This window comes from Prunus avium, chromosome 3, assembly GCF_965620075.1.
Source record: "Prunus avium chromosome 3, drPruAviu1.hap1.1, whole genome shotgun sequence".
Lineage (NCBI taxonomy): Eukaryota > Viridiplantae > Streptophyta > Magnoliopsida > Rosales > Rosaceae > Prunus > Prunus avium.
Window position 1 is genome coordinate 30,394,392 of NC_142286.1, and position 26,267 is coordinate 30,420,658.

The window sequence follows — 26,267 nt, forward strand, 5'->3', positions numbered from 1 at the left end:
TGAGGAAGATTGATAGGGTGGAGAAGGAAAATGCAAATATTCGAGCAAAGTCAAAAATATTGTGGGCTGCTATGTTGCTTTCCTGGGTGGTGGTGTTTGTCATGGTGATGAATTAGGATGAATTTGGAGGAATTAAGAGTAATATGTGTTGTAATTTGGTAGGTGTAATGTGATTGAGAAGCAGTAGTTCAGTGGGCTGTAATTTGAGAACAAATGCTAATGTAATGTAGCAGTAGTTCAGTTTGTGTAATATAATGTATTTTGGTGGGAAAACAATGTAGGGAAAACAATGTAATCTGTTTTGAGTTTTATGAGTAAGCATTAGTTCATTGTAATATTTGTTTAGAGTTTAGAGTTTTATTTGATCTATGATATGAATGGAAACTTGTTTAGAGGTTAGAAATGGGGACATATTGATAAGCATCATACCAAAACTAGGTTACAACCATATGTTGTTTATTGGATACCAAAAAGTCCTCTGGATACAAAAACAAGTTACTCAGAAGCATATCTTGTTCATGGGATACCAAAAACAGGTTACAAAAACAAGTTACTCATAAGCATTTTTTGTTCAATGCCATATGAAATGGTTACATTAAAACATCATATCAATATAAGCATTTTTTGTTCAATGTCATATCAATATAAGCACAACACCAAAACAGGTTTCAACCATCACATTACATATCAAATGGTCAATTACATGCCATGTACCTGACTCAAAAACCTTGACAGACATGAAAGCCTAATAAAACCAACCCAACCATCACAGACATCAATAATCCCACAAACCAACAACCCAATTGCAACCATAATCAAACCATTAAAGTCTTATAAAACTAACTAATTGCAGAATCTATAATTCCACAACATTCAAACCATTCAAACCATTCAAAAAGAGTTTATCCTAATTCCAAAACAGGTTACAAAAGTTGAACATCATCACATCTAAGGATGAAAAAAAGGATCTTTGACAAAATGGCTCATCTGTTGATCTTTCATCCTCCTCCTACGTTGTTGTACTCGAGATAGTTTTTCAGATTGAGATGAATCACATGTTTGAGAAGCTTGAGCTGCTTGAGATGGTTGGGATTGAGAAGCCTCGGCTACTTCAGATGCCTCAGATTGAGAAGGCCCTTGGGAAGCACTTGCTTGTCTCATTTGCCTTAGTTGCATACTTTTTTGTCCGCTACTTTGGTCTCCACCATCTCTCCTTCTTACCTAAAACAAATAATAATTAGGTAGGCATGATATGAAAATTTGAATGGTGAAAACATAGTTGAAACCGTGGCACTTACTAGAAGTTTTTCCTTGGCAACAGTCCTCTTCCTAGTAGGCTTTATGTTGGGATTTCTAGGTTCCTAATAAGCAAAGTCATCAAGTCAGAAACCAAATCAAATATATTTAAATGCAAAGCAATTTTGGATAATTACACATACCTTACAACCAATTCGATTATGCCCTTCTCCACTGCAATTGCCACATTTTAAAGGAATGCCATACCTAGGAAGCTTATATGGATTAGCAGGTTGTGTAGGCTCATCAAAAGCTGGTTTTCTTGTCTTCTTAGGCCTACCAGGCTGCTTGTGGTATTTTGGAGGGAGTAATGGAGCTAAATTAATCTTCATCCACTGATCTTGGCTAGTCATAGGCATAATCATTGGTTCATATGCTCTCAAATAAGCCTCTTTCTTGTACACTGCATCACAAAAGTCCTCTGGATTCCCATGGAACCAACTTATTGCAGCACAAGCATGCAAACATGGTATTCTATTCAAATCCCAGCCACGGCATGAACAAGAGTGGGCATTCAAATCAACAGCAAAGGTGCGGCCACTATGGTGCATCACTTCAAACCTAGTCTGTCCAGCAGTCTTAGGAATGCACCACTGAGCTTTTCCTTTGTTTTTCTCTAATATTTTTCTAATTCTTGGCCCAACTTGTCCATGCCATTTCTCACAGAAAACCCTTCTTTCAGCCATCAACAACATTATGTACAAACGAATTCTTTCTAGCATAGTCAAAACAGGCTTGTCTCTGGCATCCATTATGCTATGGTTGAATGCCTCACAGAGGTTGTTCATAAGCATGTCACACTTGGAATCAGTATTGAAATATGCCCTACTCCAATGCCTAGGATCTTTCTCTGCAAGCCAATCATGTGCAGGTTTAGACAATTCCAACATCTTTCTCATCTCTGCATGAAACCATGGCACTGTTGTGGCCCTAGCAATTGCTTCCATTTGATGTTGCAAAGCAAGACCTCTATGTTCCAAATAGAAGTTTCCATACAGATGTTTCAAACAATGTCTATGCTCTGCATGAGGGAATAGAGCATCCACAGCATCTATTAAACCCTTTTGTTTGTCAGTCATAAATACATAACCATGGCTATTCCTAATATTCAGATCACCACTCAATAATTCTAAAAACCACAGCCATGTTGAATTGCTCTCATTCTCTACATATGCATAGGCAAGTGGAAACATACCGTTGTTTGCATCAACTCCCATTGCAGAAAGCACTTGCCCGGGGTGAGGCCCTTTGACATAACACCCATCCAAGCAAACCACAGGCCTACAACCATCTAAAAACCCCTTCTTGCAGGCTGCAAGACAGATGTAAATCCTCTGAAACCGAGGCCTATCACCTTCCATTTCAGATTTAATGATAACTGTACTTCCAGGATTTCTGGTTCTTAACTCATGACAATAATCCCACAAAACTGCATATTGTTTACTGTAAGACCCCTCTACAATGTCAACTGCCATGACTCTTGCTCTGTACACAGTTGCTCTAGATGGTCTGTAACCATAGTCTTGGTAAACTTGCTCTGCAAAAGAAGAAGCAGTCCAATTTGGATTAAGCCTTAACTGCCCAGAATATCTTTCAGCCAACCAGCTAGCAGTGGCATGTATATTTTTACTCCCTTTACTATAGACATGTGTAGGATTAAAGGTTTTCACCTGCAGATAAGTGCTACCACTAACACTTGAAGCATGGAAAACAAAAGGACAGCCCTCTTCACAAACTACTCTTATTTTGTTACGGTCATTACTCATAAATATCAACTCCCTTCCACAATTAATGGAGTATATCCTCACAGCTTTTCTAAATATCTCGGCAGTTGCAAACTTTAAACCTATTTTGAAACTTGGGTTTGCCATATCAATTTCAGGTCTGAAATCTTCACCTTTTGGCATTCTATTCTTCTTCCTTCTTCGTTCACCTACTGCTTCATCTTCACTTGAAGAGCTATTTGGGCAGGTAAGTGTAGGTGACTCTTCTCCATTGTCAGACTCATCATTTTCCTCTGCATTAGGATCATTGTCATTACAACTATGATCCACATAACCTTCGAACCACTTATCATCCTTCTTCAATAAGTCAATCTCTTCATCACTCTGTGCATAGTCACTGTCTACAAAGTCTGGATCACTGCTTTCATTCCCCACTTGGCTTGAAGTCAGACTCACTACTTTCAAGTACAAAACTATCACCCTGCTATTACTTTTAGGTACCATGCTCATACAAGCTAAAAGTGTACTATCTGATATTATTTGAATAAGTCTTCCAGCTCCAAACTCTTCACCAAAAAAACTCACATCATACCCATCGCCATATCCCAAATCTTTAGCCATTCCAAATAGCTCTAACATGGACATATAGTCAACCTCACAATAATCAAACCAACTGACTTCACCACCCAAATAAGACCATTCACTGTCCCTTCTATTTTTAACTAGTTTACCTCCATGAAAAAACTTAAATGTAACAACCTCGTCAGCATCTTTATCTGTGTAAGAGGAAGAGTCACTTAACAAGTCGATAAAGGTAACAAAGACAAAACAACTATAATATTTGGCAGATTTTAGTTCAGTTTGAATACCAAGGTGTTTGCAAGGTGCAATCTAAATATGCCATAGCACAAAGTAAAAAAGTACACCATAAAACAAAAATTATATTTGGCAGATTTTAGTTCAGTCTGAATACCAAGGTGTTTGTAAGGTTCAGTCTAAATAAGCCATAGCACAGAGTAAAAAAGTATAACAAAAAACAAAACAAAATCCAACAACACACAAAGACCAGACAAGGAACGCACAAGGGACCACACAATGCCACACCAGACCAGCACAAAGTCAAAAAGTACACAACAAAACAAAAAAAAGCTCCAACAATAGTCCAATGCACATGCCAAAATCAAGAAAATCGACTGAGAATGGGTCCACTTACATATGGGTTGACAACCTCCAGATTCTCTAAGCACCACCATCTTCGCACTTTCTAGCCTTAAAGTCTAACTTCAAAGAGTGATTTCTTCTCCAGATTCTCCAAAATTCGAACCCCACCTCAGATTTTGCAAAAGCCCTAGTTTCACAGAGACAACAACTGAACCTCCAAAATCGTGCGACCCAGTTCCCCCTTTTCTCCCAATTCGTGCGACCCGTGATTTCTTCTCCAAATTCTTCCAAATTTCGAACCCCACCACAGATTTTGATAAGCCCTAGCCTCCTTCTCACCCAAATACCCTATTTCCTCTCTTCATCTGAAAGTGAAAAAGCCCTTATTCGCAGAGGTTAAAGATTAAAACGAAGTGGGGCCCAAACGTTGTAACGGAACGTCAATAATCCTGACAGAAAGTGTAACGTGAGACCATTTTTTAAAGGTTGGGGGGTACTTTGAGACGTTTTAAAACCCGGGTGGTAATCTAAGACAAGTTTCAAAGCACAGGGGGCATATAGCTAAATAAGCCTATAAATAACGTACCTACTTCGAATCTAATTAGACTATTGTGAATATAATTTATCAATGTCCCATATAAACACGTGTAATCATGTAATCATGATTATGTTTATATTTATGAACACGTGTCAAGTATTAAGAAAAGTGATAAGAATACACCTTGAGTTAAAGTGGTGAGCAAAAATATTTTCAAAAGTACCACCCTGTGTATATTTCCCTATAAATGCATTAATGTATATGGATTGAGATTGTAGATGTGGTAATGAAAGAGTTATTTACACTAACACTCCCTAAGGTTTTTTGTATTTTCACAAAACTCCCTCAGGTCTCAAAAATTACATAAACACCCCTTGAGGTTTCAGTTTATTTTCACAAAAACCCTTTTCGTTGATTATTCTTCCAAATTTGAATTATTTCATTGAAAGAAAACTTATGCAAATGACAAAATTAACCTTAATGAATATATATGCAATCTAATCTTAAAGGCAAGCTTTGTCATTTGTAGAATTTTTTTTTTTTATAAAATCATCAATCTTTGAACGAAAAATCAATGAACAAGGGTTTTGTGAAAATAATTTAAAACCTCATAGAGTGTTCGTGTAATTTCTAAAACTTTGGGGAATTTTGTGAAAATAGTCAAAAACTGCAGGAGGTACTAGTGTAAATAACTCAACTGAAATTTTAGACACAGTTGACTCAAATACACGGTTTAACAAATTTTGAATGCTAAAGGAAATATGAGGAATATTCCAACAAAGGAAAAAAACTGAAACCATATTAAATGTCCAGAAAACATGAGGTTGATGGCATGGTTTGTAAGAGCATCCACAATGGGCTCCCTAAACCATCTACTTAGATAAATTTTAGAGAGGAATTGGAAAAATACAACTCCAACCATGCTCTCTATTCACCTCCTAAAATAGGGAGACTTCTAGGAGCTCCTAAATCTGAGGAGAGAGAAAGGACTCCTAGTGGCTCCCTATAATTTAATGCTGCTTTATTCAATGAGTATTTCAAACCTTTAATTAATACTAACTATTTTTTAATATTATTTTTTAATTGAAATGGACCAATTAAAAAAAAGTTAATGCATTTATGACTCTCCAAATTAGGGAGTATGGTTGGAGTTGAAATTTTTTAGAGAGCTCCTAAAATAGCTATTTTGTATTTTTAGCTAAATTTTAGCTAAGAAATAGAAAGCATCATTGTGGATGCTCTAAATTAATGATAATAGATGGATAGCAGGGTTTAGGGTTTAGGGTTTGTGGCTGCTTTATTTAATGAGTATTTCAAACCTTTAATTAATACTAAATATTTTTTTATATTATTTTTTAATTGAAATGGACCAATTAAAAAAAAGTTAATGCATTTATGACTCTCCAAATTAGGGAGTATGGTTGGAGTTGAAATTTTTTAGAGAGCTCCTAAAATAGCTATTTTGTATTTTTAGCTAAATTTTAGCTAAGAAATAGAGAGCATCATTGTGGATGCTCTAAATTAATGATAATAGATGGATAGCAGTAAATTACTTTACTTAAAAGTTGAAAAGTAGGTGAGTTAATTGTATAGAGTTTCAATTATAAAGAGAGAAACTGGTCGTTCCAAATTATGGTTTTCTCTTTTCTGCACTGATTGAGAAAGCTCAAAGGAACCTAAAGAGAAAGGACCGAACCGAAGAGGGTAAACTAATACCACACTCGCAAGACCAGCATAACAGAAAGTGAACTCTTTGGTGTGACAGTCTAACCACGTAATGTTATTAATCAAAGTGTTATAATTTGATTAAATTACATGACAGATATAACTTAAGGATATAGAAAATACTTACATGTGATGGTCGCATCGAAGAATTTCTTTTACATATAGTGGAAATAAAATCTTTAGGCCAAAAGAAAATCGTGGAATGGATGGTTATCACTAGAACAATCTGCATAACTAATAATTCGACTTAACGAAGCAGCACCACTTTCGAATTCTGAAAGAGCATCCATGTTCACTTCCCAAGCCTAAGACAATTCGGGGGAGCTTGACGCTACTAAAGAAAATGATAAGCCCTGCTACATTTATCAACAGCTGTAAAAAGAGGACGATTAGTAAAACTTTTGTTTGCTTAAATTTCACAATATAAATTTAATTATTTAAGAAAAGGAGTGGGGTTGGAAAACTCCTCTGTTCTTGCATTTTGCAGAGGGATTGATGTATGCATACAATAACAATAGGATAACATGCTGCAGACATGAACTATATACAGAGGATTAACTTTATCGTGGCGTTAACTTACTTGCTTAATTTCTGACCTTGAGATTTGCTCCAAAATATGTCTTTCTCATGACATTTGACTTTCTCCAAGTACAACAGATGAGGAAACTGATCCTCCACCTTTGGAAGTTCTATTTTCATATTACTCAAGTACTTGAGACGCAAGATTTCCACCCTCCACTTACACTCAGTGACAGTCTCCTCCCCTGCATGGTCCAAGCTACAAAGTTCCCCGCCTCTTATGTAGAGCTTCTTTATATTTGTCAGTTGCCTCGGATTCAGCCATGGTGGTACTTCTTTTACAGGGATGCCTTGCAGATCCAATTTTTCTAAATCCGGTGGGAATGAGAAATCCAGGGACTGGTGGGCAATTTGTTCTTTCAACTTTGGAGAAACAACTGCCCATGATATTTTGAGGCGGCGAAGAGATGAAATTTCCTTCAGAGTTTCAAACTCCTTGTCATGCATTACAGCCTCAGTCCCTATGTATATACTTAGCCGCCTTAGTTTCTTCAACTTGGCAAGATCACCGAGTCTTGAGGGAGTATTTTTCAAATTGGCTATGAGAAAACCTTTAAGTACTTGGAGGGAAGAGAGTTTGCCAATCCCTTTTGGCATGCCTTCTAGCAAGTAACACTCTGATATATCCAAATGAGTGAGCTTCCTCAACGATGAGATATCTGAAGGCAATGTCTCTAAATTGTGGCATGCTCTCAGATCCAGAATTTCAAGGCTGATGATGTTAAAGATACAAGAAGGAATCCGTGTTATTCCTGATATTCCTCGGAGACTAAGATACTTGAAGCTCAAGTAGTGTTGAGCCCCAATACCTTTCAAAAATAATCCTTCATCATCCACTTCAATGTGATGCGTGGGTGAGCTCTGCCACCGTCCCAGCTGAAGAACAACAACTTTCTTCAACTTGCTAAGCCATTCACGTTTGAAGCTAAGATAGTTGCTGTTCACATTGAATACTGTAAACAGATCTTCCTCACCCGGAGAAGTCGGGTTCTGATCAAAAACTAAGCACGCGCGCCTGCAAACTGACGCTTGACATAATGGCATCCACGGCCATGATGAATCAAAGTCGAAGAGCAGAGCGTCCCTGGCCAAGCCTATCAGCATACAACGAATCCAAGGGTGCAGCGTGCAACTAGTGGATAAATTAGCATTTCCATGTGGTTGAATCAAGCGCTGTTTCATGAGTTCGCCAAAGATTTCTTCCCCTACCTCTTCGGCTGTCTTATCTTGGGTGGCCTCGATGAAGCCCTCCCCAATCCACCAGTAAATTAGAGGCCTTTTCTTTATCACCGACTCCTCAGGGAAGATTGAGAAAGAGAGGAAGCAGAGCCTCAACTCGGTGCCCTCAAGATGCTCGTAACTCCTCCTCATATTAGCCATGGCACGACTTTCATAAATTCCTTTCTCCAAGTCCTTTTGTGACAACTCTTGTGGTAGCTTCTTAGCTGCTGTTAGACCCAACTCCGGCTGAGACCAATGCGTAAACTCTAAACCGCGCTCAGGGTAACTCGGCATTAACTGCATTAAAGGGATTGAGGCTTTTATTTGGTCGACATTATGAATCATGCCAATCAGTGCGCCGGTGATTGCCTCCATGCTGTTGGAAGTATTGCTCTCATCATCTCCCAAGAACAACTTGTCAACTCGACGTTCTAAGACAGTGAATTGGCTGAACAGAGTGTGCTCCCAGAGCGTAACTCTAGGTAGGAATTTTGAGTCTTCCATTTGTTGAAGCTCATCTTCAATCTTTTTGAAGCGACTCAGAACCACTTCCTGATCATCACCTGGCTTCATGTTTTCAATGACCTTGGCTTTGGCTTTTCCCAGACGATCCAATAACTTGGGCAGGAACTTCTCTGCATTTCTTGAGGTTGAGACTGAGGTTGAGGTGACATTTCTCATTTCAGATGCAATTACTGAAAAGGAGGTAGCCTGTTGCAGATAGATTGAGGGTAGCTGTGGAACTCAAGAGATTGATGCAATCAAACCTATCATGTCTAGCCTCTTTATTATTCAAGTTATATCTGTTTACCTCAACAACAACAATAAGTAAATCACATGAATTTATACAAACTCGTTCTCTATTTGTTGCAGATTAGTGAGTCCTCTACAGCTAACCCACCATTCATTTTTCTTTTAAAAAAACAAATAAGATAATAGAATTAACAGAAAGTAGTAGAGGAAATTGACATGAATGTGAAAACCGGTTAAAACATTTAAAACAATCACTGTAAGAACATCTTTTGGGTTATTAGTTCTATCAGTCTTTGAACTTTGACCCGATTAGCATTTTGGTCCCTCAATTTCTAAAATCGTTCCTGTGGTCCTTCAATTTCAGTTTCGTTAGAACAAATGGTATTGCCGTCAATTTTGTTAACTTTTTCTGTTAAATGTAGGGGCAAAATAGTATTTTTGTATTAAAACAAAAAGAAAATGAATAAAAATTATTTTTGTAGACTTTTTCCCCAACGGCTCATTTTACTTTTTAAACAGTTATTTGATGCTGAGCATGAATCAGTTTAATTTTATAGCTAAAAACAGTCCCGTTCTCCTGGACTGGACCCCTGTAAGGGTGGGCACGATACGGGATGACACGGGATGGAGGTCATCCCGGTGTCAATTCCAAATAGGAGAATCGGGACGGTATGACACGGGATGGAGGATTTTCAAAACATGTTCAAACCATACCGGCCCCAATCGGGACCGGTATGGTTCGGTATCAAAACTGATACCGTTCACCTTAGGCTAAAAAGAAACCAAGATCTTTTTCTTTGTGTTTCTCTCTTCTTATTTTTTTTCTTCTCTTTTTTAATTTCGTCTTTTTCTTCTCATCTGTTATCCGAGAAAGAAACCCATTTGAATGAATGGTAAGGTCAAAAATGCAGATGAAGCAGCAGCCGAATGCGGTGGTAGGATTGGGATCTCGTCTTTGCTGCCAGCTGAGCAACCCCGGCTTTGCTCCTGGTGGCCTCCCCACCACGACGATGACGATCACGACTCCACATGCACACCATCCACACCAAAACCAAGTAGATTACGACCACCAAGATCTAAGATTTCCACGCTTTGATTTTGACGATGGGCTGATCGCTTAGGCTCATCGAAGAGAGAAACATAGAGAAACAAATAAGGGGAACAAATAAGGCTAAAGAAAAAAATAAGAAGAGAGAAACAGAGAGAAAAGAGAGAAGGAAAGAAGGGGGAAGAAAAAGAAGATAGAAGAAATAAAAAAATTGGCGGAGAGAATAAAAAAAGTAGCGTGGTCTCGCTGGCCTCACCACATCCAAGCTTGGAATTAATATTTTAATATTTATTATTTAATATTAATTAGTTACTGTACGATATGGTATGACACCAAACGGGATCACAAATCTGATACCGGTGTCGTGCCAAACAGTAACAGGATGACACGGTTTCATCCCGTTTAAGCATCAACACCAAACGGTTTGGCATGAGTTTGACACGGAATGGCACAGTTTCGGTACGGTATCGGTATTCCGGTTTTAATGCCCACCCCTAGACCCCTGTGGTCCAAGAAAACTGTGGTCCAAGATTAGATCTAAGAGTTGAGAGAAAAAACTGATTTAAAAATTATAATTGTATCATCAAAACACTATTTTGATTATTAAAAATAAGTTAAAAAAAAAAAAAAATCAAACAACCACCACCATTACCCCGATTTAAAAAAGGCAGAACTTTCCACCACCGGGAGATCAATTTCGACCATCTTCTTCATACAATGGAGAAGATCAACCTCCACCTCCACCTTAAGAAAATTCTAAATAAAATCTTTTAAAACAAGATCTCTATTAAAAAAAAGGCAGCCCCACACCAGATCTCCCCATTCCCTGTTCCAGAAGCACATCCACCCACCCCTCTCTGTATGTTTGTCTCTATGAGACTCTCTGTCATGTGGGATGGGTGTGGTGAGAAGAAAAACCAGTACATCTAGCCACCCACCCAACGACGAATTGCTTGTCGTATCTCGCCCCTCCTCTCGACCTGATTGTCGCCAATGACCAGATTCTCTCATGGGTCGGGTCCTTCATCGCCACCATTCAAATGGGTCAGTTGTCGAATCCTGTTGAGGCCATCGAGCTCACTTCCCCGAGTTTGTTGTAATTTCAACCGGAGTTGGTGGCTGTGAGCGTCGATGGATGCAAGGACATGTTCTTCGTTTTCTCCAGAGAGCGTGTTTTGCTTTCTTTTACTTTTTTAGTTTTAGTTTTTGTTAAATAAAATTAATATAAAATGATAACATATTGGTTTTTAAACTTGTTTTTTCTTAACCATTAGATTAGATCTAATGGTGGGTGATCACAGTTTCCTTAGACTATAGGGGTCGAAGAAAACGGGACAGTAGCTAAAAATATGAAAATGATCGAACTAGAGACATAACCTTTTGTTCCAACTAAGAGCAATTCCACCAGTTGCCCTTAGCCATGGCAAGGGGGGGGGGTTTTTAGGGCAGCCACTATTCACGTGAATAGTGGCTGCCCTTGCAAAAAGCAATTTACGTTTCCAGCAGTTGCCCTAGTCTAGGGCAAATACTATTCATTTTTTTGTTTTTTTCACAAATTTGTTTACTTAAATAATTAATTTATATAATATTTTCGGATAAGATTTTTGGGTTCCTACGTGTCAATACTATTCATATCTCATAATCGGATAAAATTTTCGGATAAGATTTTCGGTTTCAAATTTCAGATAAATTTCAAAATTCAAATTTCAATTACATTTCAAAATTCAAATTTCAATGAAATTTCATATGAATTTCAAATTTCATATAAATTTCATTTGAATTTCAAATTTCAGATAAGATTTTCACCCTATAAAATTGCGCCACTTGTCATCCTTATTAGCCAAAATTTTTCTATAAAACCAGAGCCTCAATTCATACCTCTCACACCATATCTTCTCTTCATTTTCATTTCTCAGATTTTAGAATTCATACTCCAATGGCAGACATGAACGAGCTCTTGGAGAGGCAAATCCAAGAATTTAATGAAAGAAGGCGTAGACGAGCTGCAAGCAAAAGGGCGCAGGCAGAACTTGATATGCAAATTGTCGCAGCAGTGGCTATGCAAGATGAAGAAAATCAGAGTCGCGGTGGTTCACGAGAAGGTCGTAAACCGAATGTGGACAGGCATAGACATTCTCGGGGTAAGAATCTTATGGAAGATTATTTTATCCCAACTTCTCTGTACTCTGATGTTGATTTTCGAAGGAGATATAGAATGCAACCCCATTTGTTCAATAAAGTCATGCATGATATTTGCAATTATGATGAATATTTTGTTCAAAAGAGAAATGCTGCTGGAAATTTGGGACTGCTTCCCGAGCAAAAGTTCACAGTTGTTATCCGAATGTTGGCGTATGGCTCATCTGTTGATCAAGTGGATGAGATTGCCCGAATGGGGAAGTCCACTATTTTGGAGACCTTGGTGAGATTTTGTGATGCAGTCGAAACTCTGTACAGCAGGGACTACCTGCGCAGACCTACGCCCAGGGACTTGCAAAGCCTTCTACAAAAGGCGGAAGAGAGAGGATTTCCAGGAATGATTGGTAGTATCGACTGCATGCACTGGCAGTGGAAGAATTGCCCGACCGCTTGGCAAGGCGATTATGGGAATCGAAAAGGCCAAAAAAGCATCATCCTTGAAGCCGTTGCCAGTTTTGATACGTGGGTTTGGCATGCTTTCTTCGAAGTTGCCGGATCTCAAAATGACTTGAACGTCCTGGGTCAATCCCCGGTGTTCAATGATGTTTTGAGAGGTGAAGCCCCAAATATCACCTATCAAATCAACAATACCGTGTACCAAAATGGGTATTATCTAGCTGATGGCATCTACCCGAGGTGGACCACATTTGTCAAGTCAATTCTGCATCCACGATCCCAGAAGCAAAATTTTTTTGCTACATATCAAGAGGGGTACAGAAAAGATGTGGAGAGGTGCTTTGGTATCCTCCAAGCCCGATGGGCTATTATTAGGGTTGCGGCACGTATGTTTGATGAGGAGGTGCTGAGGAGCATAATGATGACATGCATCATCCTCCATAACATGATTGTGGAGGATGAGTACGATTATTCATCTGAAGACGTGTACGAACCGGATCCAATGAACACGGCCTTGACACGAATTTATGAAAAACCCATTGGGCTAAATGGAGAACCAGTGCAACATGAACCGTTGGTTAGGGACGGTGGTGTAATGACCCGTATGATTGATCGATATACGGAGATGCAATCATCTTATATTCATGAACGACGTCAAGTTGACTTGATCGAGCATTTATGGGCGGTGAAAGGCAATGACGGTTAATGAAGTGAAGTGAACAAGTTTGTTTTATTTATTATGTTTATGTTTTATTTTGTGTTATGTTTTTTTAGTTTAAGGCTTTGGTTGTGGTTTGTTTATTTTTAATGGTTTGGTTGTGGTTTGTTTATTTTTATGTATGAAATGTTTTTATTAAAAGGGTATTTTATTGAATGCATGAATTACAACTAATTTTCAAAATAGAACATTAAAATACAATGAAAATAAAATACATGAATTACAACTATTTTTCAAAATAGAACATTAAATTACAATGAAAATAAAATACATGAATTACAACTAATTTTCAAAATAAAACATTAAAATACAATGAAAATAAAAAGCAAGCAAACTAACTTAATTGTTTTGATCATTTAACCAATCCGTGTTGCTAGGTCCATCATCACGAAAAAGTCTTCGTTTCATAACATTCCTTCGTTCTAGCTTCCAAAATTGTTTTGTTTCAGGGGACATATGGCTTGTATCCATGGCCATGGTTTCCCGATCCTGCTTCTCAATGTTTTGCTTGCGTACATACTCCCTTTGTTGTGCACATTCCATTTGAAATATCATATCACCTTCTTGGGTTTTCCTCTCTATTTCAAGTCTCATGGCGCTTTGCCTTGCAATTTCCTCCAAAAATTTAGATGAATTACTAGTAGAATTACTTACTCTCTTTGCCTTCGCCGCCTTTCTCCCAATAGGCCTCCGCTCCTTTTCGATGGGTGAGTCTTCACTCATTGGGGAATCGAGAGGTGAATCCGATGCCATTGAATTATGGAGTGGCGTTGAATTATGAAGTGGCGTCTCGTTCAACATAACTTCCGGACCGGTGGGAATAATTCTGAAACGTTTGCAATTTTTGACTACCTCCCAACATTCTTGATGGTTAAATGATTTTTTTCCTTGCCCAGTAGCACCAAACCACATTTGTGCTTGCACAATCTATTTATAAAAAAATAGTGGAAATACAAGAAACATTAAAAAATATTGTCAATGTAAGAAACATTAAAAAATAATTGCAATGCAAGGAACATTAAAAAATATTGTCAATGCAACAAACAAAAGAGAAATAATTGCAATGCAAGAAACATTAACCAAATATTTGGTATTAATGAAATATTAACAAACTATTGACAATGCAATAAACATTTATAAAAAATTATGAGCACATTAAAATTAATAAAACAAAAATTACAAATAATTTACCTCATCGGTAAGATTTTCCCTGCTTCTACGGTTGTCCATCGCTTTTGCCAAAACATTTCTCCATTTCCCCAACTCTTTATTGAGAATTTTCCACCTACTAGACAATGTCATTTCCGTACGGGTCGAACCCGATCTTTCACAAAATTCGGAATGAATTTTTTTCCACATTTGAAAGAATTTTATCTCATTGCCCGTGACGGGACAATGAGAAATTTGGACCCAACACTCACACAACAAAACATCTTCCATGGTGCTCCATGCCCCAACACCATCTATAGAAGAAGCCATAAAAATGATAAAGAAAAATAAAACTTGAAAGTGAATAAAATGTTGAGTAAAAAGTGAATAATAGTAGAAGTAGAAGAAAATGTATGAGGATTTGGTGTTGAAAGTGAAGAGTAGTGGTAGGTATTTATAGAAAAAAATTACAGTATTTTTGTGTATTTTTTAAAAAAAATTTCAGATTTTTTTTCATTTTTTTATAGCAAAAATATTTGCTGCCGTCGGATTGGAGAGAGAAAGGAGATCGGAGCGCCCAGATTGCGCCAGCTGTCCCAGAGCCGTTGGGCGCGCGCAGGGCTGACATCACGATGACGTCAGCACGCGCAACTCAAATTTTTTTACCGTTGGAGCGTGCATCATTTAAGTTCCGCATGCTGACGTCATCGTGACGTCAGCTCCCCCCGAGTTTTGGACCTGAGGCTGGTTCTGCCCTCGGGCCAGCCCTACTTCATGGGCCCTACCACCAACTCGGGCCAAACCCCACTGCTGGAAGCCCTTTTTCTCCAAAACTCCCCCTTGCCTCTGTCCAAACCTTGCTGCTGGAGTTGCTCTAACAGATCCAGGTCCTTTGATCAAAGCGCTGAACAAAGGCCAAGGCGTGGTTACGTGCTCTTCATATTACTCCCCCCAGTTTCTGATTAAAATTGCAGTAGATACATAAATATAGTGTTGAAGGGCAAGAATGGCAAGGGATGTTGCTCAATTTCTCCGGAATAAGTTCCTGGCATCTCTTAGCGAGACAGAGTCTGAATTATCAGGTGCTGTTCTGATTTCTGACTTGGGAGCAATCAAAGATATTTTAATAGCTATAGATACTCGAAGACTTACGGGAGATTACTACTGTCGCTTTATCTCTGTGCTCCTGGACCTCACCGACGCATTGACCAAGTGCCAGGTCTTCTCACATGAGTGGAAGAAGCATAGTCATCACAAGACTCATTTAATAGTCTTCAACCATTTGAGTTTGAGGAAGATTTGTTTCGTGCTGAAGATGAAGAAGCGGCTGGCTGCAATAAAACGCATCTTCGAGGATGAGTTTATGAAAAAGGAAGAAAGAATTTATAACTTGAGGGAATCATCAAGTCGTCCTGATCCTGAAGAGAATTTAGAGAGCGAACTACCTGTATTAATACATTGCCGTCGAAGATTTGAGGCTGAAGTTGTGGGATTTGATGAGAAATTACGGAAGATTGGGGACTTTCTTTTAAAATCATTGCCGCCGTCAGGTGCTGGATTTGCGGCAGTTGGGATAATGGGCATGGCAGGCGCGGGTAAGACCACTCTGGTGCGCGAGGTTTTGAGTTGGTGGATAGTGCGAGGTGAATTTTCTCCTATAATTTGGTTATGCTTGTCGAATATAATCAAAGAAAATAAACAAGTAGAAGAAGAAATTGAGGTCAGCATTGTGAAATGTATGCTTAGTAAGTTGGACCACGATGCCGTTGCCAATGGAGATGGCATCATCCAGGAGGAGGAGAAGACAATAAGTAGTAATAATTCTGGACATCTCCTTGCTGCGCTCTTGGAAAGGCTCAACCAACATTTATCAGATAAAAGGTATTTGATTGTGTTGGATGATGTGTGGCACATGAACGATTTCTACTCGGACTTAGGACATAGGCAACAACTACTTCAGGTTCAGGAAGGTGATAAGAAAATTGGGGATCGCTTATCGCACGGATTGCCTAAGGGTACTGGTGGTGTGGTCATCGTCACTAGTAGGATACCGGAAGTGGTTGAAGCTATGGTGGTACCGGCGGAGGGGTCAGATCAACATTATAACAGCTTGATTATTCCTCTTGAGCGTTTGGACAGACAAAGCTGCTGGGATATATTTAAGGACACTGTTTTTGGTTATATTCCTGATTTTGAATATCAACAACATTTGGAAAAGGTTGAGAGTGAAATTAAGGATCTATGTTATGGTCTACCATTGGCCGCTACGACACTCGCAGAAATCATGTCCCAAAACCCCCAAAATTTAAGGTATTATTCTCAACTTAATTATACATACAGTAGTACTTTAATTACTTACTCCCTTATTTTGGTATCGTCTTTCGAATTATTTACGTACCAATATGAATATCCCATGCAGGAGGACTTCTCCGCCCTACCGCAAATTTGAGAACTTACCTGATTCCTTCCGTATAAAAAAATCCCCAGTGTTGGTGTTTATTGATATGCGCAATAGACAACAAGGAGAAGAACTCATTGGGAAATTTTGCGACCTCCTTACTACAAAGCAGGTATTTTTCTTGAACAACACATGCACTTCGATCATATATTATGTGAAATGAAATTTTAACGTATTTTATGTATAATTAAAGCTCTGATTAACATGCATGGATTTGATTAAAGTTTGTTGTAAATATAATATTGTATTGTTTTCCTTTATTTTCTAGGTTTTTGGTGTACTACTGAAAGATGATAGTTATTTGGGAGAAGCAAAGAAATATGATAATCCTGAGACGGTGCTAAAGGATGTTTATGGTACTCTAGAAAAGCTTAAGCAAAGTAATTGTGGTTTTGCTTCTGAAATTCAAAAGAAGATGAGAATTATAGTGAGTAACATGTTAAATTAATACGTATTGCTAAAGCGTAATCTACACTTTTCTAAATAACTTTTTTAATAACTTTTTTTAATTTGACATTATATATATTTCTTCCATCTCAGGTTGTTGGCCAGGATGCTGTTGTTAACTGGATTTTGGGAGTTATCTGTGATCTTAAATTGCCAGAGTCACCCTCCATTGCTCCGGTACCACTAGATGAGTACAATGGAATCGGTACTTCGTTTGGATGGGTGGGGCGTTTAGCATTTATATTTAATTCTTTTTAATTGGCAACTATTTAATATTGAAACGTCTATTTAATAACAATATTAAACAATGATAATATACATGCAAAAAATAATTTACCTACATATCTAATACAAGATAGGTAAATAGATAGACAATTCGAAGAATTTATAAATTTGTGTTTAATACTCATGGGATCGTATGGAGATGCCAAGGTAAACTTTCCACCTCAATATCCCCAACCAATTGCCTCTTGACAGCTGGACATAGCTCTCACACATAAAAATTTTGGTCAGAAATTTTTTATTTTGGCCATTTGCCTCTCGCCGACCGCTGCTATCCGCCACAGCAGCCGGCCTCGGCGTCAACGTTGACCGCATCCTCCATATTCCGCGCCACTCTGCCCCTCCTCCATTGTCGTCGGCATCGTCTTTGTCCTTCTCACCGGCTCACTCCCTTTCTATCCCCCATTCCACCCTGTTCTCTCTCTTCCATTCCTTGTTCTTCCTCAAATCACTCCTCCTCCATCATCATCACATCACCCACCCATCCCTTCCTCTTTTCCTCTTCAATAACTCATCATTCATCACCCACACACTAGATATTGATTTCTCTCCTTTTTATTTTTAATTTTATTTGAGTTATTTATTGAGGAGTTCTGAAAATTTTGGAAATGGTGGACTTTGAGTTGGCTTCGGGTCTGTGGAAGAACAGCGTACGGTTTGGGGGAGAACAAATTTATCTGGTGTCTCCTCCAGATCTGAGTTGCTGACAGAGAGGGAGGAATGAGAGAGTCGGTGGGAATTGAAGAAAGAGAAGAAGAGTGATTTGAGTTGGAAAAATATATATATATATTAAGAGTGGTGATTTCCCACTTCAATTTTATCCACTTACACTCCATTTTATAGCTAAAAAAAGAGTGTAAGTGGATAAAATTGGAGTGGGGAAATCATTACCCTATATTAAATGTGTAAGTGGTGGTATCCAGCTGTCAGGAAGTAATTGGCTAGGTACAGTGAGGTGGAAAGCTTAACTTGGCATCCCCGCTGCCAGGCAAGTTTTTCTCATGCGCCAAACATTTTGAAATTTAAAACAATGTGCGGTTAGTCAAATTTGTAATAAATTTCAAATTTAGGAGGAAAGAAATCAACACAATAAATTAAGGAACTAACATTTAATACAACCATATAATATGGTAAATTCTAATTTGGGGTACTTTGGGAATATAAAAAGTACAATAAATCAAATTTTAAGCTTAATTAGGTAACTTGCTGAGTTAGATCCTAGTTATCGAGTTTTACTTATAATAAATTGGGTTTTCTTCATAGAAAAATAAGACGGTTAGTTGTAAATAAGAAAACATTAGTTTGAAGAGAAAAATCCACATTTGCTACTTTATTTTCTTCCATTTTCATGACATATATATGTACCATCCATCCCCTGTTCGTCTTTGTTTTTCATGGAAAGATGAGTATGAGTATATGCTTTTAAATTTCCATTTTAATTGCAACATGTACATGTATGATTCTGTTGTTACTTACTAGGTTGGTAGGCAATTGATGCATCTCTCTATTTTAATTTATGCATGTTGCCTGCTTGACTACCTCCAGAAGGTCATTTCGAATATATCACCTCTGCGATCGTTACTTGTTGACGTAGCACGGGCAAAATCGTTGAGAACTGACAGGTATTCGATCGAGTTGTCGTATAGCTAACTCTTTAATTATCTATATGTATTATTATTTTTAAATATAAGCGATAGTCTAAATTACAAAATAATAATAATAATAATAAAGGTTTCTCACACACACATTACTAATTTGGTGCCATGAGAGTTTGAACCTAAGACCATTGGTATGCAAATCAATGTCCTTTTTCCACTAGGGCTAGACCTCATAGAAAATTATATATATGTACTTAATTATATATGTTCATATTATTTCTTTTTAATTTACATTGAAGTTAACTTTTAATAGTAAGATAAGAAGAATTAATATATGTTGCATTAATTTATTGGATTTGAGCTTATTTGTTCTTGCGGGGGTAGTGGTAATCTTATTTATTCTTTTGTTGGATTTTCAGCTGGCATTGTCTCATTAGGATGAAACCAGGTTTTTCTTTAAGGAACCAATTACCACATTGTTTGCATGAGGTGGGAACAGCGGTAAGAATTACTCCTCTCCAATCTCCATTCTTGCAATTAGTGTCTTCATTCATTCTTATCTCTCCTTCCTTCTTACCACTTCTTATCTTAAGATAATATTAATTCCTCAATTCCTATATATATTTCTTAGGACAATCCAACATTCTCCGGACGATTTTGGTACTACTTCGTCTTGGAGGGTAAAGAATTTCATCTTTGTTTAAACTTTAATTAATGGGTCGGGAGGGTACATTTTTTAACACTTTTCGACACACACTATAGAACGTTGGATGTTAGCATTTTGCATGGCTCAAATTGCATCTCACTTACATTTAGTTTTATAAACATGAGTCAAAGTTTCATTCAAAGTTTCCATAATTTTCTAACAATTTCTATTTTTTTTTTCATATTTTCGTCGGAATTTCTACATTTGGGAACTACTAATATTTTCGAAATGGCCGATATTTAAGTCCAAGATTATTTTTCAAGGTATTTATTGGCAGAGCTTCATGCTTTCATCCAAGCTAAATTATTCATCATCTTGTTATAAATAACCCTGTATGCATATGAAATTACTAATTATTGGTATCCAATCCTGGTAATTTGATATTAAATAGACTTATTTTCACAAACGGTCTTTGAGGTTCACGAAGTTATTATCTTTGATCTTTTATGTTTCTTTGTGAAATGATTAGTCTTTAATGTTACCCCACATACATCAAATTAATTCATACTGTGAGAATTCATCAAGTGTTCTATTAAACTGATGATGTGGAACCCAAATGTCCAATAAAAACGTGCGAATTAAATATATATATATATATATATATATATATATATATATATATATGTTTTAAAATTTTAAAATTGAAAGGATTAGGAAAAAAGATGAAAAAGTAAGAAAAAAATATAAAAATGATGGGTATTTGGGTGCAGGGCCTAGGCGGTGGGCCTAGGGTGGGCTGTGGCTAAGTTGGGGAAGATGGTGGCCAGGGTGGTCGCTTTTGGTTCTGTGGGGGCTGGGTCATGCGGAGTATGTCGAGGGTTGGGGGGATGAATCGGGGTGGGGGAGAAAGCGAGGGAGAGAGGGAAAAAGAGAGAATTTGCAATGTGGAGATTTTGATTGTACATATTTGTTACCATTACAGTGAATTAATTATTGATACAAAAGATTGCATATATGAGCTTAGCCAAGTTGGTTATAGTGGATGTGTTCCCCACTATACACTCGAGTTCAAGTCTTCCTCCCCGTACTTCAGATTATATTAAAGTAGAATATCATTTTTATATATATAAAAAAAATTCCTCGATATAAAAGATTTGATGAAAAATCTCAGAGAGAGAGAGAGAAGTGGGTGGCAAGGGAAGGGGGAGGAGGGAGGCAGATTACAGAATGGGAGGCTGGGGAGGGGGAGTCAGCAGATTTTTTTTTTACAAGTTTTAAATTTAAGTCTTCTATTTTTTTATTGAATTTTTATTTTTTAAACATTTTCAAAACAATTTTTTTATTCAGATCCACGTGGCATGCTATTATTAGACACCTAGGCTCCACATACATTCCATATCATCAATTTAACAGAATTTTTTACGGAATCTCAAAGTAGGGACCAATTTTATATAGATGGGATAATTTCATAAAGTATCAAATGTGATAATTTCGTAAACCTCAGAAAACATTTGTTTAAATAAGCCAATTTCATATTCTTCTTCCTTTAGTACTTTATACTTTTGTTTTCCCTAATAGAGAGGACCTAACCTCAGTTGCAATAGTAAAGGTGTTGAATCATCTTGGACAGTGGGAAATACTTCACATTCCTAGAAGGTACGTAATGATCGTGGAATTTACACTCAACTTCTTTTATTGCTCCCTCATAGATGATATCATGTTTCTGTTGTGTGCTTTTATTTCTTTGTTTCTGTTGTGTGCTTTTATTTCTTTAAAATGTTTGATGGAAACCTTGCTTGCACTCTCTCTTTCATCTCACTATTTGTTGTTTGATTAAATGGAGAGAGAAAAAAAAGAAAAAAAAAAGAGGAAAATGACACTTTCATTTTGGCACATCTTTCTATAATTTTTTTCTCTTTCTTTAACCCTAGTTTGATAACTAATTTTTCATAAAAACTTGATTCTGTCAGTGTCAAATGCACCAAAAGGGCAATCCTCTTTGTACATCGGGAATTTCTGTTGTTATCAAAATTTGAACCTAAGACCTCCACTACTAGTATGCAAGTTAAACCTTTTTTTGTTTTCTTTGTACAAGTGACATTGATTTTTTCATATTTCTAGTAGAAAAAAAGAAGAAGAGATAATGATCATCAATTTTGATTTTAGGTTTTGTTTACTTTTTTTTCAGTACAAGTTATTAGGGAGGGGATTTATAAGTATTCATTGGGTGCCTAAGAGTTTTGAACCTATACCCTTCATTGGCTATGTTTTGATTACTTTATATATATATATATATTTATCATTCACACACACATGCACACACGCGTAGACTTAAGCGTACTCTAATTTTATGTCTCTTTGGTATACATGTACAGCATCAATTCAATTCGTTGTCTTAACTTGCCTATCTTTGGTTGGATGACACATAATGGTTGGATGACACAAAATATGATGGAAGATGGAAAAGTGAGGTTCCTTTTTCTTCCTTTACACATGTTTTTGTTTTCGTGAGATATGCATGCACGGGTTAATGTTTCTATGATTGGCATTTGCAATCAGGTTTAATGTTATTTATACCATATTTATTCACTAGATCACCTCTGAACCTTTTATATTGATTTTTTCTGTTAGGATTGCTTTGATTTTCCTTTATAAGTATTCTTTCAAATCAATGGATGTGGATCCCTGTAACAGAGGTGACCCCACCAGTGTATGTGGGATCTATCATATTAAAGAGGTTGTCAGCAATGTAATTAGTAAATATGATCAAAATAACACCACCCTTCATTTGTACGATCATATTGCTGATCATCTCTCTAAAAGAGGATCCACCACTATATATGGGATCCATCCATATTAGAGAGGTGGTGAGTAATAATGTTGTCCAAATAGCAACACCCATACATATATACCCATTAATTACTAAAACATTTCCATGTTAAAATTGAGTTAATTACAGACACCCAAGAATCCATATTTCATAGACGATGGGCGCCTCGAAGTTATAAGTGAGGACCGGTGGAGCAGCGACTGGGCTCTCCTTGATCAGGTCATACATCATCTTGAATTGATATTAGTTCAGATTGCAGCATCCATTTCAAAGAGAGGATTAATAAACTTATATGTAATTTTTTTTTAACTTACCGCTATTTTTAATTAAGGTACGAGGAATTCGCTTCGAGTTTATAAAGGGTGAAACAGGGCCATTGGACATAAGGATTGATGGAGTATCAAGGACTCTGAATAGAACAGCTAATGTCTTGGTTGAGATTGAAATCTCTTACCACTGTCAAGTCAACATTCTTGCCCTTCCACATTGCGCAGCAAAAAGTATCCATCTCTCCTCAAAAAGTGTTTCCCAAGCTAACGCTAAGGATTAGTCTGAAAGACATAAGAAATTTAATGCAACAGCAGCAAGTCTAGGCTTCACTTTGCTTGATTGATTGATGCTCGCTGCTTAACTCATCAGTTTGAGATTATTCAGTTTTTAGCAAACACTTTCAAAATCCCCTGTGATGGTAAATATTATACTGAAGCAAGCACTCCCAATCATACAACTAGCTCCTGTATATCTTTCTTTATAATTTAGTTTCTCCAACTCTCCTCTAAGTTGTGGATGTGAAGAAACAGACTAGTGAAGTATTTACATTGTGTTGTGACTTTGGCATATATGATATATCCTGCCTAGCTTAGCCAATCAGAGCACAACATGAATATATATATTTTATTTATTTTACACCTCAATATGACTTTGGCATATATGATATATCCTGCTCATGTCACATATATGATATATCCTGCCTGTATCTGATACAAGACGATACTGGCTCAATATGACGCAATTGTGCCCGAACACTATTTTACACCTATTCATGCTTATTTCACATTGAGGCACTGTAGAAGGAAAAATTGCAAAGCTTTTTCAGATATCTTCGGAAAATTTAGAGCACTTGAACAAATGAAAATGACAATAAACACAGGTGACAAACAACGATGAGCAAAGGCAATAGCCATTATGAACTGATGGACAAAGTATAAAAACATGACAGTATGGAAGGCCCAAGTCGAAAACGAGTTATTTAAGCTGCCTGCTAATGAGCTTACTGTGAAAACAAGAGGGCCTTTGTTATCTAGCAAGTGTTTGTTGTGGAGCTGGAAGGCTATACAAGGATTTCAGCTGCCTGCTAATGAGCTTACTGTTATGCATAGCCAGTTGAAGTTCCAAATCATCAGACCACCATTGCTCTAAACCGTGAGCCTCCGAAAACTTCTGGTTTCCCCTTGACATAACAAACAGCTTTGCTGCTACTTGACCATTTGTTGGACACACATCCTCCTTGTCAGCATTGTTTACTTCTGCTCCATCATGCTCAGTATAAGAACAGCAGATGTAGTCACTGTTATTTACGTACAAATGAGGAACCCATTTTCCCAAACCCATACCAGGATTCTTCAAACCCGAAAAATTTGGCATCCAATTCTTCAGTCCAAAACCAGAAGTCCTATCTCCCTCTTCACTGCTGATCTGAGCTCCATTTCTCAAAGGGAGCATTGACTTCAATCTCTTCCAAGCAAATCCTGCTTTCTCTCCAATATTTCTGAAGCTCATTGCTAGCGAAACGGAAGGCGGATTGAACAAATGAGTTTCCACATACATCCCTTCTTTCGCTAATGCTTTTCCCACTTGGAGAGCAAATCCAGCCCCCGATGAGTGTCCTGCAATACATACATTACTGCTTCCATACCTTTCAGCAACTGATTTCAGAGCCTCCATAGCTGCTTTGAACCTAACAGAACCCTTTAAGCTCTCCCAAGCAAGAAAACGAAGGTCGTCTTCAATATCCCTTCGCATAGTTGGGCCTTTGAGCAATGTTCCTCTAAGTGCTAAAACCGCCTTTGGTGCACCACTTGGCCTGATAAGTACAAAGTCAGCAAGTGCTGCAGACCGATCCCATTCCAAAATTGCCCCAAATATGGATCCATCTCTTTCATCGATTAAGGTTTGCGATAGTTTATACTTAAAAGGTATCCACCACTTAGGAGCTAGAGCATTTGTTTCGTCTCTATTCTCTTGTCTATCGAGTTCAAGCAAATATATTGCTTGTATGAAGCATGCAATCACAGTTCGTTTATAATTCCCTATACTACATGAAAAGAAAGAATTTACCAATATTAGTGGGATATGTTTTTGTCATCCCCTATACTACATGAAAGTTGTGCCATTGTCATATGGGGGAGACAAACAAACATAAGAAGTTTAACCCAGAACCAGTTCTGCCTAAATTTGAAACAAAGCCAGATCACTAAATTAACAATGTCAAAAGCATTCTTTGTACATTTGTGTCTTTTTAATTTATGCTCAATTAATTCAAGAGAGAATGGTATGCCAAAACAACCAAGCAAACACAATAAGATACAAATTAGACTTATATGACCCCAAAAAAAAAAATTAGAGACTTAACTATAATTGGAATTTGAGCTTACTAAAATGGAACTAACTTTCCATAAGTAATCCATATCATCATAGAATAATACCTTCCATATCAAAGACTAGTAGAATGGAATTAGATCACCCCCCAAAATTCATAAATCTAGGAGCGCATAATTTAAGGAAAGTCCCACAAAAATGCAGCCAAATTTGATGCATTTCCCTAATTTATTAACTCTTTAATAAAAGCTCAAAACATAGACTGACACAAACTAGACCCAAAAAAAAAAAAAAACTCTGTTATCTTCTCTGTTTCAAAGGTAGTTTCCTTTTATAGTCATGTTGTGAAAGACTAGATTTTTTGTCATTGCAATTGCAGACATATTGTCACAATATATGTTGTCTTGGAGACTTGATCTCCTGCTGCAAATCTGCAAGAATTCTTCTGAGCCAAACACCTTCACAAATACTGAGAGATTATATTGATTTGGGTGAAGCCAAGACATATAAGAAAAGCTTAAGCTCAAAGGTTATGGTTTTGCTTCTGAAATTCAAAAGAAGATGAGTAACATCTTTAATATCTTTTTTTAATTTGACATTATATATATTTCTTCTATCGGGCCCATTCAATTCCTATAAACGATAAAAGGGCTTTTAATTTTGCAATCGGGCCACATCTTAGTTTAAATACTAAGCCCATTTCTTGTTTATCTATTTCGGTCCAAGCCCACACCAAAGCCAGGAACTCAATAGCCTTTTATAAATAATACACATGGATTGGTGAAAAGGTTGAAATGAAACAATTAGGACCAGATGGCAACTTCGGCAACTGGAAAACTTCCAAACATGCTATCACCCAAACAAAAGCGCGAAGACTCAAACAAAGGACCAGATGGCAACT

The 26,267-nt window shown here is 37.3% G+C and overlaps 5 protein-coding genes across 6 annotated transcripts; 2 read left to right on the forward strand and 3 right to left on the reverse strand.

Annotated features, from left to right (window-relative positions):
* Positions 1 to 763: 763 nt before the first annotated feature.
* LOC148295917 (uncharacterized) lies at positions 764 to 3,905 on the reverse strand. Its single transcript, XM_088251114.1, has 3 exons — positions 1,440 to 3,905; positions 1,299 to 1,361; positions 764 to 1,221 (listed from the first exon to the last, which is right to left on the reverse strand). The coding sequence occupies exons 1-3, from the start codon at positions 3,663 to 3,665 to the stop codon at positions 949 to 951; spliced, it is 2,562 nt and encodes an 853-aa protein (XP_088107240.1). The 5' UTR covers positions 3,666 to 3,905; the 3' UTR covers positions 764 to 948.
* A 2,573-nt stretch (positions 3,906 to 6,478) lies between these two features.
* Positions 6,479 to 9,166, reverse strand: LOC110754867 (uncharacterized). Of its 2 annotated transcripts, none has more exons than XM_021955987.2 (2): positions 7,041 to 9,166; positions 6,479 to 6,816 (listed from the first exon to the last, which is right to left on the reverse strand). In XM_021955987.2, exons 1-2 carry the CDS (start codon positions 8,923 to 8,925, stop codon positions 6,779 to 6,781), a joined length of 1,923 nt encoding a protein of 640 aa, XP_021811679.1. In that variant the 5' UTR covers positions 8,926 to 9,166; the 3' UTR covers positions 6,479 to 6,778. The 2 variants fall into 2 exon arrangements, with proteins under 2 accessions (XP_021811679.1, XP_021811680.1); XM_021955988.2 differs by having other exon boundaries at positions 7,025 to 9,163.
* A 2,815-nt stretch (positions 9,167 to 11,981) lies between these two features.
* LOC110766878 (uncharacterized) lies at positions 11,982 to 13,784 on the forward strand. The gene is made up of 3 exons (XM_088250640.1): positions 11,982 to 12,169; positions 12,332 to 12,976; positions 13,736 to 13,784. Exons 1-3 carry the CDS (start codon positions 11,982 to 11,984, stop codon positions 13,782 to 13,784), a joined length of 882 nt encoding a protein of 293 aa, XP_088106766.1.
* Positions 13,785 to 15,195: 1,411 nt separating this feature from the next.
* On the forward strand, positions 15,196 to 23,641 carry LOC110754920 (uncharacterized). Its single transcript, XM_088250798.1, has 12 exons — positions 15,196 to 16,817; positions 16,927 to 17,077; positions 17,234 to 17,392; positions 17,506 to 17,634; positions 19,240 to 19,316; positions 19,712 to 19,793; positions 19,924 to 19,972; positions 20,243 to 20,261; positions 21,517 to 21,594; positions 22,314 to 22,404; positions 22,898 to 22,987; positions 23,100 to 23,641. The coding sequence occupies exons 1-12, from the start codon at positions 15,514 to 15,516 to the stop codon at positions 23,316 to 23,318; spliced, it is 2,448 nt and encodes an 815-aa protein (XP_088106924.1). The 5' UTR covers positions 15,196 to 15,513; the 3' UTR covers positions 23,319 to 23,641.
* Positions 23,642 to 24,026: 385 nt separating this feature from the next.
* Positions 24,027 to 25,480, reverse strand: LOC110754895 (GDSL esterase/lipase At4g10955-like). The gene is made up of 2 exons (XM_021956020.2): positions 25,474 to 25,480; positions 24,027 to 25,077 (listed from the first exon to the last, which is right to left on the reverse strand). Exons 1-2 carry the CDS (start codon positions 25,478 to 25,480, stop codon positions 24,065 to 24,067), a joined length of 1,020 nt encoding a protein of 339 aa, XP_021811712.2. The 3' UTR covers positions 24,027 to 24,064.
* Positions 25,481 to 26,267: the final 787 nt, after the last annotated feature.